Source organism: Chelonoidis abingdonii, chromosome 8 (genome assembly GCF_003597395.2).
Source record: "Chelonoidis abingdonii isolate Lonesome George chromosome 8, CheloAbing_2.0, whole genome shotgun sequence".
In the NCBI taxonomy this organism is placed as follows: Eukaryota; Metazoa; Chordata; order Testudines; family Testudinidae; genus Chelonoidis; species Chelonoidis abingdonii.
In genome coordinates this window covers 35,751,162-35,764,141 of record NC_133776.1, presented here as the reverse complement: position 1 = coordinate 35,764,141, position 12,980 = coordinate 35,751,162, and the positions used below count along the sequence as shown (strand labels likewise).

General features: G+C 42.8%; 1 protein-coding gene across 1 annotated transcript in view; it reads right to left on the bottom strand.

Annotated features, from left to right (window-relative positions):
- Positions 1-8,940, bottom strand: part of COL4A4 (collagen type IV alpha 4 chain) — a gene marked incomplete at its 5' end in the record, with an annotated part of 129,668 nt that extends 120,728 nt beyond the window's left edge. The window contains one exon of the mRNA XM_075068978.1: positions 8,836-8,940. Coding sequence (XP_074925079.1) covers positions 8,836-8,940 — 105 coding nt within the window. The remainder of the gene's footprint in view (positions 1-8,835) is intronic.
- Positions 8,941-12,980: the final 4,040 nt, after the last annotated feature.

The window sequence follows — 12,980 nt, the reverse complement described above, 5'->3', positions numbered from 1 at the left end:
GTCCTCTGGAATGTTGGCTGAAGTACGAAGGGGCATATAAATGTTTAGCACGTCTGACACATAAATAACTTGCAATGCCAGCTAAAAAAGTGCCATGCGAATTCTGTTCTCAGTTTCAGGTGATGTAAATAAGAAGCAGGCAGCATTATCTTCTGCAAATGTAAACAAACTTGTTTTTCTTAATGATTGGCTGAACAAGAAGTAGGACTGAGTGAACTTGTAGGCTCTGAAGTTTTACATTGTTTTGTTTTTGAGTGCAGTTATGTAACACAAAAAAATCTACATTTGTAAGTTCACCATAAAGAGATTGCACTACAATACATGTATGAAGTGAACTGAAAAATACTATTTCTTGTCTGCCATTTTTACAATACAAATATTTGTAATAAAAAAACAAATGAGCACTGTATACTTTGTATACTGTGTAATTGAAATCAATGTATAAAAATGCAGAAAAATATCCAAAATATTTAATAAATTTCAATTGATATTCTATTGTTTAACGGTGCAATTAAAACTGCAATTAATCGCAATTTTTTAAAATTGCAATTAATGAGAGTTAATTGCATGAGTTAACTGCAATTAATCAACAGCCCTACTTATTAGAAATTAGCATAATCTGCCTCATAGTAAAACTGTCTTAATATTGCTTCTCTAACACTAATTTATTAACTTCACAGAGATTTAGTGTCCTATTTTGTGGTCATTTTCTCATGAGATAAGAATAGTATCTTAATACTTCAGATTTACCCCACCTTTTCAGTTGTTGTCATGGTCATGACAACAAACCAGGTGTGGTACAACAATTATGCCAATGGCTCTGAATTTTATGGTCTCTCTCTTCCATATTGGTAAGCCACTGTGAAAAGTGTCACCTGATTAATTTACTGGATGGATGTTGGAAGAAATTTACCTTAACAGTGTCATAAATGATTATGGTTTTCATATGAAATAGCCTTTGTGAATAAAGACTATTTGGTCCCGTTCTTTTTAACTTTAAACAAAGATGTATAGACAGAATTGTGGAATGTCTGAAAATTAACCTTTCAAGGACAGACAACAGTTGCACCCGCAAAACTAATGAAAACATTCCCTGTACCGGCAAAAATCCTAAATAGATTTATGCACACAAATAACCATTTGTACATCTGAATATTAAGTGCAGATGGCCAATCTGTGCATATAAAATGATAAAACTTACATAAATATGTACTTCTATAGTAGCACTCATTGCACCTTCTTCTATTCAAATTAACCAGATTTTCAACGTTCCAGCATTTTCCTATTTCTAGGGACATCCTTTCTAAAGGAGACAATCAGTCTTTATTTTGAAACCTTAGTAACTAGCAGCTGTTAGATCATGAGTACCATATAGCTAAAGTTTAAGTTCCTATTTATTCAAACTTCACTGCAGAAGATTTAGTATTCTAATACAGGTAATTACTTAGCCAGATTCTTGGGTGTGATAAGGATATTTTGTGTTGTAAATGCTATACTGAAAGCTCAGTGTTTAACTTCATTACCATACTGATACAATTGAGAGGTCCCCATCGAACAGCTAGAACTCAGATGATCCAGCTTTATCTCTTCCATTCTACACATGCTCAAGTCCATGTTCACCAAGACAGGCTCAGACCTTACTACTTTCTGGGCAGAAAAGTCAAGGACCGAGAGAGGCGCTTTCATCTGTAGCTTGTAACACCCTTGTCTTCATTAAATAAAAGGTGGGTGCAGATACAAATTTCCTGAATTTTGAACATTGTTTATTTTTTTTCCCTTGAAACAAAATGTTCTAATTCAGTGGTTCCCAAACTTGTTCCACCGCTTGTGCAGGGAAAGCCCCTGGCAGGCCGGGCCAGTTTGTTTACCTGCTACGTCTGCAGGCTGGGCCGATCGCAGCTCTCAGTGGCCGTGGTTTCCAGCTCCAGGCCAATGGAGCCTGGCCCGCCAGGGGCTTTCCCCACACAAGCAGCAGAACAAGTTTGGGAACCACTTTTCTAATTGTTACATTTTTCCAAAGTCAAAGAACAACTAAATCCTTTCATTATGTTTAAATTTTAAAACATACTGTGGCAAAGTACCTGCCTCTCCTCTGCAAGCTCAGTCCTTCTCAGCGTTGGAGACATAGGCTTGGGCAAAGTAAAAGCCCTTCCCAGTCGCGCAGGGTCTGGCTGATCCCTTCTCAGTCAGCCCCTTGCTCTGTTTTCCTCTCCTTCTGGGGAGAGTGCAATCTGCCTTGCAAGAAGAGTTTCAGAGTTCAGCTGCCCCTACTTGCTGGCAGCCACTGCTACTGCTACTTCTACTTCCACTCCCGCTTTCCTGCCAGGTAGGGTTTAAAAAGGTCTCCAGCAATTGGGGCCAGCTGAAACTAATTAATTCCCTGGTAACCCCCATTCCAGTTGAACCTTATTCTTCCATGGCTATACCCCCTCAATGGATAGGGAGAGGCCTTTTAAGCCTTCTGGGACTAATACTACCCCTCTCCTGGTAGCCAGTTGTCCTGAGTTTGCCACAATACATAGTTTATAACAAACACAGAAGAACAAAAGTAAAGCCTCTGTGACAGAACAGTATGTGTCTTCTCTATAACATTTTCTATCAACTTCTGCCCTCAGAAAATGACAGCTGCCTTCTGTAGTGACCAGACTTTTAGAACATTGAGAGTGTACTACACCAATAGTTACAGACATCTCACAGGTACCCTTTTTTTATACAAGATACCTTTTTTCAATGTTACCTCTATCATGAGCAGGATATCTACAAATTTCCTTTATTTAAACAACTTAAACTATTAAAATTTTCCTTCTTACTAATATTTTATATATATTAGAAAAATGTGACATCTTTGCAGTTATTTTTGACTCCTTTGGAGACCTGGAGCAGCAGATTTAGTAACCTAGGATTAGATTCTGCCACCTTAACCCCAGCTGAGAAGTACTTTACTCTATACTTAGTCCCATTGTTGAAATCAATGAGTATCCTAGAATATCAGGGTTGGAAGGAACCTCAGGAGGTCATCTAGTCCAACCCCCTGTTCAAAGCAGGACCCATCTCCAGACAGATTTTTGCCCCAGATGCATAAATGGTCCCCTCAAGGATTGAACTCAACCCTGAGTTTAGCAGACCAATGCTCAAACCACTGAGTTATCCCTCCTGCTATGTGGTAGGGGATGCTGGAAGAGAAATGATGGTTTACGGGAACATGTGAGAACTAGGTTGCATCCCTGGCTCTCTACATACTTTCAATGTAATGTAGGGTAAATATTTTGGAAGTAGCCACTAATTAGGTGTTTCTCATTTTCTGGATACCTAGTGTGAGCACTCACATCCAACTGAACTAAATGGGAAGTGTGAATGCTCAGCACCTCTGGGGAGAAAAGATCAGACCTTAAATGTTTTGAGTTGGGCACTCAAAATTAGTGTCCTCTTTTGCAAAGTTGGGCCTTAATCTTTGTGGCTCAGTTGCCTATCTGTAAAATGGGGATAACAAATGGGAATAATAATAATACTTCCCTATCTCTCAGAGGAATTATGAAAATTTAATAATATTTGAGGAACTCAGTCTACAAAGAAGAATGCCATAGTAAAGAATAAATTAACAAATTCTTACTCAGAGGGGTTTGGATGATGTGCAGTAAGACCCCAACTCTACAAGGTACCTGAAGTATATACCTAACTATAAGCACATCATTAGTTCCAGTGACTTCAGTGGGACTATTTGTACACTTGAAGTTACACCTGCTTCAGTACCTTGCTGAACTGCAGCCTAAATAATGAATGAAGGCATGTACTGGAGGATGAAGCTAAAAAGAAATATTGAACTGCTGCCTCATTCACTGAGCAAGGTATGTACTGTGAACTTAAAGAAGTCTTACTGAATGTGCAGGAACAAACCATCCTGATGTGCAGAAAGAATAGCAAATATGGCAGGCACCAGCTTGGCTTAACAGTGAAATCTTCGGTGAGCTTAAACTCAAAAAGTAGAAATTTGGACAGATGACTAGGCAGGAGTATGAAAACATTGTTAGAGCATGTAGAGGTTAATTAGGGAGGCCAAAGCACAACTGGAGTTGCAGCTAGCAAGGGATAAGAAGGGTAACAAGAAGGGTTTCTACATATATGTTAGCAACAAGAAGAAGGTGGTCTGGGAAAATGTGGGACCCTTACTGAATGAGGGAGGCAACATAGTATCAGATGATGTGGAAAAAACTGAAGTACTCAATGCTTTCTTTGCCTCGGTCTTCCCAGACAAAGTCAGCTTCCAGTACTGGGCAACACAGTATGAGGAGGAGGTAAGCAGCCCTCAGCATTGAAAGAACACGTTAAGTACTATTTAGAAAAGCTGGATGTGCACAAGTCCATGGGGTCCAGATCTAATGCATCCAACGCAGCTAAGAGAGTTGGCTGAGGTGATTGCAGAGCCATTGGCCGTTATCTTTGAAAATTTGTTGTGATCAGGGAAGGTCCTGGACAATTGGAAAAAGGAAAATATAGTGCCCATATTTAAAAAGGAAAGAAAGAGAAACTCGGGAACTACAGACCAGTCAGCCTCACTTCAGTCCCTGGCAAAATTATAGAGTAGGTCCTCAAGGAATCCATTTTAAAGCACTTGGAGGAGAGGGAGGTGATCAGGAACAGTCAACATGGATTCACCAAGGACAGGTCATGCCTGACCAACATGATTGCCTTCTATGCTGAGATAACTAGCTTGGTGGATATGGGGAAAGCAGGGTACATGATATATCTTGACTTTAGCAAAGCTTTTGATAAGATCTCCAAGAGTATTCTTTATAGCAAGTTAAAGAAGTATGGATTGGATGAATAGACTATAAGGTGGCTAAAAAGCCAGCTAGACTGTCAGGCTCAACAGGTAGTCATCAATAACTCAATGTCTAGTTGACAGCCGGTATCAAGCGGAGTGCCCCGGGGTTGGTCCTGGGGCCAGTTTTGTTCAACATCTTCATTGACGATCTGGATGATGGGATTAATTGCACCCTCAGCAAGCTTGCAGATGACACTAAGCTGGGGGAGAGGTAGATACACTGGAGGGTAGGGACAGGGTCCAGAGTGATCTAGACAAATGGAGGATTGGGCCAAATGAAATCTGATGAGGTTCAACAAGGACAAGTGCAGAGTCCTGCACTTAGGAAGAAAGAATCCCACACACCATCACAGGCTGGGGACCGACTGGCTAAGCAGCAGTTCTGCAGAAAAGGACCTGGGAATTACAGTGAACAAGAAGCTGGATATGAGTCAGCAGTGTGCCCTCATTGCCAAGAAGGCCAACGGCATATTGGGCTGTATTAGCAGGAGTGTTGCCAGCAGATCAAGGGAAGTGATTATTCCCCCCTATTTGACACTGGTGAGGCCACACTGGAGTAGTACTGCATCCAGTTTGGTCCCCTGACTACAGAAGGGATGTGAACAAATTGGACAAAGTCTAGTGGAGGGCAACAAAAATGATTTGGGGGCTGGAGCACATGACTGAAAAGGAGAGGATCAGGGAACTGGGGTTATTTAGTCTACAGAAAAGAAGAGTGAGGGGGGATTTGATAGCAGCCTTCAACTACCTGAAGGGGGGGTTCCAAAGAGGATGGAGCTAGGCTATTCTCAGTGATGGCAGATGACAGAACAAGAAGCAATGTTCTCACGTAGCAGTGGGGGAGGTCTAGATTGGATATTAGGAAACACTATTTCACTAGGAGGGTGGTAAAACACTGGAATGGGTTACCTAGGGAGGTGGTGGAAACTCCATCCTTACAGGTTTTTAAGGCCTGAAGAGACAAAGCCTTGGCTGGGATGATTTAGTTGGTCATGCTTTGAGCAGGGGATTGGACTAGATAACCTCCTGAGGTCTCTTCCAACCCTAATATTCTATGATTCTAACTCCATAAGGGAGGAATGCTGTGAGGAAAAAAGTATGAGATAATGTATGACTACATTATAAAGCATGTGGGGCAGAATTAAGGTTGCAAAGCCTATCTTAATTCTAACATTTACAAACTTTTGAGTGCTTCACTTTGTAGCCTTAAGTGTTTCTTTATCTCTTATTTCATAAAATATCCTAATGTAGTATCTCAAATTGTTAATATTGATATCTTAATAGTAATGACTAACTGTGGTTTGGCAATTTTGAATTCATTCTGCTAACTACCAAGTTAATTCATTCAATTTTCTCTGGCTTTCAGTATCTAGATCAAATTACAATAAAATATTTTTGTAAGCTCTTCTCAGATTTGCTCTAAATAAGGATTCTATCAAAATATTATTGTCTTTGGGATAAAAAGATTAAAAACTGTTTCCTTAAACAATTTTTTTTACTTTTAGTACCTAAAAATGTACCAATCGCTTCAAAATATAGTGGACATGTTCCTTTCCCCAGGAAGCATATTTAATAACCCCACATTTGGTTCTGGACAGGGTCTGATCCCAAGTCTTTCAGCACTAAAAGCCTGAGCTATCACTTGAGCTAAAGGAATACTCTTCTAGCAAGTAGAAGTAATAAGCTTTTAACTTATGTGAACCAGCTTCTAGAAAGGGAAAAAGGTAGATACTGTGCTGTAGTGGGTTACCCATATAGTCTATATTTAATAGGACAGGAAATGAAAAGTGAAAGGAAGGACTGGAGTAGCAGGGTCATCCCATGATTACTCAGTAAGGCATATATATGCCTTGATAGTTTGGGTCCTGCTCTTTTTTTGGAGGGGTTACATATCTTCCTTGTTTCATGGCTTCATGGCAAAAGTGAGTTTTTAGTTGGTATTCAAACGAGGTAAAGTACATGGGTTGGCAAAAATATTCAGATGGGCATTCCAAAGGAAAGGGCATTCCAAAGGTAAGCAGCCTATCAAGTGCATTCCAAACGTAAGCAGCCTATCAAGGGCATCACACCTCCCCTTGACCCCAGCTCCGGAGCTGTGATGGCAGGGGAAACATGCTTTCCCCCAGCTCCGGAGCTGCTGTAGTAAGAGAGGGCTGGGGGAAGTCCTCTCTCCCTGCTGCAGCCCTGGGGCAGCCTTCACCCCAAACCCCTCATCTCTGGCCCCAGCCCAGAGCCTACACCCCACTGTACCTCTGCCCCAGCCCTCTCCCACACCCTGCACCCCAGTCAGAGCCTCCTCTTCCCCCATGTGCTCCAACCCCCTGCCCTGAGCTCCCTCCCACACTCCAAACCCCTCATCGCATCACGTGTCACCTCCATATTGGTGCACATAACAAAATCAATTCTGCACATGCATGGGAAAAATTAGAGGGAAGATGGGGGACCACTGACGTGATTAGAAAAGGCAGGTGAGATACTTGAAGCAAAAGGTAAGAAGGATGATTTGGGTAGCAAGGTTTGGATGGATGTGGCAGGCGTGGGGCACCAAGGTCAGTATTAATGATACTGGACAGCATAAGATTACTATAGTTATGGCATAGATAAGCAACTTGACCACAGGCCTGAAAGGAAAGAGAGGAGTTTAGAAATAATGTGGAGGGACAAGTAATAGGATTTGGCCACAGCTTGGATGTGGGGAGAGATACAGCTCTGTACTACTAAATAGCTATATTCATCTTGGTAGGGAATGCCACCTGGTTGAAGTGTGCAACATTGACTGATTGTCTAAAATTAGCATCCAAATCACTTACCCCGTAAATCTGTTGCACTGAAAAAAGTGTCACTAGCCACCTGGTAGAAAGAAAAGGGCTACATTAATTTAAAACTTCAGTACCAAACCCACTACAAAACACACACTCTAAAAAGTGGTAAAGGTTTAAATATTCAGATAGGTTTGAAATGACTATCAACTGAAAAGGAATATATCTAATGGGTTACATGCCATCAGGTAATTGCCACTGTACTGTGTAATTTCATCAGTTTAGGCTCAGCAGTGACCCTGGCTACCTGTCTACAGGGGCAGGTAAGGAGTTCAATGCACCCCCCCATCTCCAAAGTTAGAATGGGAGTAGAGCAGCTGCCACCACCCCCACTGCTACTCCCCATCATGCTTAGGTGAGCAAGAAGGGAGGGAATAGGGAGAGCCTTGCATCTGCCCCCACAATGCACCATCTAGCACAATGGCACCTGTGCAGTGCGATATTACACCATCAAGACACCTAGAGCAATTTAGTTTCCCCCAGAACAAGAAAGCAGCAGGGGCCAGATTGGCACGCACTAACAATCTGGTTCCTGCCCTGCTCCTGAGGCAGCAGGGCTACATGCTGGGCCTTGCTGGAGCTGAATTGTAAAGTTACAGCCCCAGCCCTTAATGACTTGGACCTGCACAAATCAAAAGTTAAGTAAAATTGGAAGGAAAAGTTCTTGACCAACAACTACAATACACAATATGGCCCAGATCTTTCAAGCCTTTATGCTTGGGAGTAGCTATGCACGAGTACTACACAGATTGTGTATATAACCAAAAATTTTGTGGAAAGAATTAAAGGAATAGTGAGCACAGGAAAGGACAAGCTATACTGCCATTGGCTGCATTAGAAACAAGTAAATGGTTAAGCGAGGTGAAGTTATCAGGTAATTAAACCACAGTGATGACCACTGCCAAAACTACTGGCATTCAGCTCTTCCTTATCACTCAAATCAAAGCATGACCATTAATGTTCCCAAATGCTGCTATTGGTCCTCAGCCTGAAGGCGAGATCTCCGTGGGGTACCAGAAAAGCTGCTCCATACACGATATTGCCTCCCACCCCGCTGTCCCCTCACACACTGTGCCGTTTAGCACGCAGCAAGGCGCACTGAGGCTGATAAGAAGCCACTCAGGGCTTGGTCCCAGCGAACCCCGAGCAGCAGCACCAGCGGCGGCGCCACGCCCTGTGTGCTACGGTACCCACCAGGTAGCAGCGTTTAGACGAAGCCCTGCGCTGGGCATGGCGCGGATGCGGAGGGGCAGCTCTCCCGGGCCTGCTGGCAGGGCTGCTGCGGAGGGACTCCAGGTGGAGGCAGAGTCACTGCTGCGGGAAAGACGCCAGAGATACCCGCTAGCCTGTGCCCCCGCCCCTTCGCTTGGCTCGTCTGCCCCCGGCGCCGCGGGGGCGCCCAACCCCTCACTGGCTCCCCGCCCTGCCCGGCCTCCCTCCGCGGCGCCTCGCAGCTGCAGCCACTGCCCCCTTCGACCAGGGGGGCTCGCCGGCTCCGCCTCGGCTCTCCCGAGAGACCCCGGCCCCGGAGCGGCCGCTGCTGGACGCGGGACGGCCTGGCTGGGCGCGCTGGTGCTGAAATGACCCGCGGGGGCTGCCTGCGGCTGCTGCTCTTCGCCCTGCTCGGCAGCCTGCGCGGGCCGGACGGCTTCGCCGCCGCCAAGGTGAGGGTCGGGGCGCGCGGGGGAACCTGTCCCTGGCGCTGGGCTGTGACCTGCTGTGTGCGGGCTGGAGGTGATGCTGGGGGCGATATTTCACCCACCCAGCCCAGTCAGTGGCTGGCCCCGTCTGTGCACGTGTTCTAATGATGGGGGTGCGGAGGGCCAGAAGTGACAGAGAAGGTGCCGGTGATTTCGCTGTGGCTTATTTTTTGCAAGCGAAAAAGCAGCCAGCCCTTGGTTGTAGCTGTTGTTTGTGCTGAAGCAGCGCTCAGAGTGATCTGAAAAAAAGTGACGGGGGGAGGTGACTGTCTAACAGCCGCTGTCGGAATCTAGGGTCAGAAATCTGGTTAAAACCGTGTTGCAAGTGCGCCACTCAGCAGCCCCGCTGGATATTGTTTTCTCTTGGCCCGGTCTGCGAGCCTTTGCGATCCGACCCCGCCGTTGTAAGCCCTGGCCTTTCAACTAATTTCTTGCAGAAACCCGACATTTTTGTCATAGGCAAAGTTACTGGTATATGCAGTGGAAAGGAATTGGTGGTGGCCTGGGTACCTTTGCCACTGACGGCAATGGAAGCGCTAACTTCAGGGGCAGCAACCTGGGGCTTTTGCTTAAGGGAAGTAACCAATATAGAGAAGGTAATTAATTTGTAATTTAGAGCTTCATTCTGTAAAGCCACTTCAGCACATGCTTTGCTTTAAACGTGCTTAAATGCCCTTCCTGGATAGAGAAGCTTTCCTGAATTGTGGCCTTATGCAGAGAAAACAGAGATGAAATCCAGCAGGACTTTTTATTTTGGGGTTGTGTATGTATCAGAATTAAACATGTCACTGAAGGCCACCTTGATTTATGGTGGGTGAGGAATGCAGGATCTGACCTAATTATTAAAACAAAATGTTCTGTTTGTCAAAATACAATGGTTTTACAGTTCAGAATTGGCATATTATTAAAATAAAATATTGCTTCATAACACTTATAGTTCAGATACCCCCCACCCCCACGTGAAACATTGTTACATAAAATGCACAAGGACAGTCATGGGATAAAACTTGTAATATGTAAAACAACCTGATGTCTAAGCAACTAAATGTCAGTATTTTATTTCAGGCTATTTCAGATACATAATACTAAATATTAAAAATAAGAGACCCAGAAAAAATTTGATTGTGTTAATAATCCACTCATTTTCCAAGATTTCACAAATAATGCAATTTGTACCTGTTGAGAGACTCAGTATTGTTATTTCTGCAATATTTGAGTAATCAGCTTTCTTCACCAGAAAGACCAAGAGCCTTAATTTTGTTTCCAGTGCGGAGTTTTACCTGGACAGCATCAATCTGGTTGCGGTACAGGACTATTTAGTTAATAATACTAATTCTTCTGCCTTTTGTGGTATATTCATAGCTACACATCTGTCTACATGCACATGTGTGCACACACATGCGCACACACACACACAAGAAGAACCATTTACGATCTACATCAGCCTCAGTTTGAACTTTTTATAATATACAGTATGCCTATTTGAGTCTTATTTTAACCCTGGTACTATCTGCATTACCCTACGCTGCAATTTAGTACACAACTTTCCCTTGAGAGCAAGCTGACTAGAGGGATTTCCAGTCCTCTCTGGTTGGCCATTAATCCCTGCAAATGCATCTGTTCTGACAGTGGAGCAGGAGGTAACTACTTTGTGGGTGGATGCTACTGTGTAACCCTAAGTGTGGCTTGCCAGCAACATTTCTGCTGTATGTCAAATTGTAAACTGATGAAATTAGCAATTTCTGTTGAATTTCCATATTCAATTTCTTGCATTATAGTAATCAGTTTATTTTCCCTTTTAAAAAATAGTAACAATTATCTTTTAGTTCTTCAATGGAGAAGTAGTAATGCTTTATACTTGTGATGGAATTACAAAATATTCAGCAGTCCATTATGTGAATAAAAATAAAGTTGTTCCTTTTATTTTTCATTGATTTAAACAGTTTCTGGTATAAAGATTCCTAGCACAAGATTGTTTAGTCATTGCTTCTATCTTAAAATATTCTGGCTATTGTATTGTTCAACCATTCTGGATAAAGTATGTAAAATTAAATAAATGACTCTCAGGTGACTTTTTATACATATTCAGTTATTTCTTCTCTGGCACAAGGAACTTGCAGACAAACTTTAACCATTTAATCAAGATTGACGTACTTAATAATTGCTTTAGTGAAGATCCAGCATCGCAGTTGTATTTGTATTTTCAATATATTACACATTTTTCTGCAGACTTGTTTCAAACCTGTCATAGGTCTGTTCAGAACTCTACTAGGTTCAATATTTCTTTGGCAGTTCAGTTGATTTCAGCTATGTCTCTCTCACACAAACATATAATAGATTTATTTTTGATTTATAGCAGGTTAATTGAGATCAGGTTCCTACCCAAAGTCACCTCAATTGCTGTTCTTGTATGTGCATGCCAGTATTGTCTAAAGTGAGGAAATCAGTTCTACGTAGATATTTCCAGCTGATGACAATTTGTATCAAAAGTGAGACACCCTAAGCTGAGATTATTAAAAATAATAATAATAATTTGATTTTAGTTGCTAATATCAACTGGTATGAGCTTGTTTATCAGTGAACCTTGTCATCTTGATTGGGCTGTCATTATGACAAATCCTTGTTTACATTTTAAAAAGTCAAGTAAAATATTTAACTAGTGAACAATGTTCAACTACTTGTAAACATTTTGTTCTTGTAGACATAAACTGCAAAATGTTTATAGAAGGTTTTGCACGTTTGTTTCTTTTAGTATGTCAGTAAACATTTTATCCAAAGATAAGAGTGAAAACTATAATGGGTGGTGGTATTATTCATTTATTGTTTATGTGGCAGTAGTGATGTTCACAGCTCTTTGCAACAAGTAGGAAGCCACAATCCCTCCCCTGAGGAGCTTGAGCTTTCTGGAATGTGTTGGGGAGTTTTCTCATTTTCTGTAATGTTGTTGTTTGCATTCTTCGCCTCAAATTTTTTTTTAGGGAGTCTATGTCTGGACCCCATTGTGGAGGTAACTGTACAAAAATGTGACAAAAAAAATGGTCCCCAGATCCTAAGAATGTGAAGATGATGCACAAGCTTCAGCTGGTACAGAATAAGGCAGCCCACCTTCTCCATGGCTTAGGCCTTTGTGAGCACATCAGACCAGGGCCGGCTCCAGGGGCTTGACTTCCACAAGCAGCCAAAAAAAACCTTCAAAAAACCCGTGATCGTGATCTGCGGCAATTCAGCGAGAGGTCCTTTGCTCCCAGCGGGAGTGAGGGACCCTCTGCCGAATTGCCGTGGAATACGTGAAAGTGCCGCCTCTCTCCGGAGTTGCCGCCCCTAGCACCTGCTTAAGTGGTGCTTGGAGCCGGCCCTGCATCAAACCCATGTTCAAGTCCCTCCTTGTTACCTTCTGATGCCAGTTCAAGGCCTTACTACTAATTTTCAGCGCAATTAGTGGATCAGTCCCCTGCTATGTTAAAAACCAAATTTTGACCTATGAACCACTGTGCTCCTGTGGGACAATGCAGAAATAAACAGTAGACAAAGCATGTGAGAGTAGGGTGAGGGCATCTGGCTATGGCACAGACTTCCAGAGGAGATGAGGTGAATCCGGAGTCTGAGCATTTTTATCAAATGCTGCAAAACCGTGCCCGT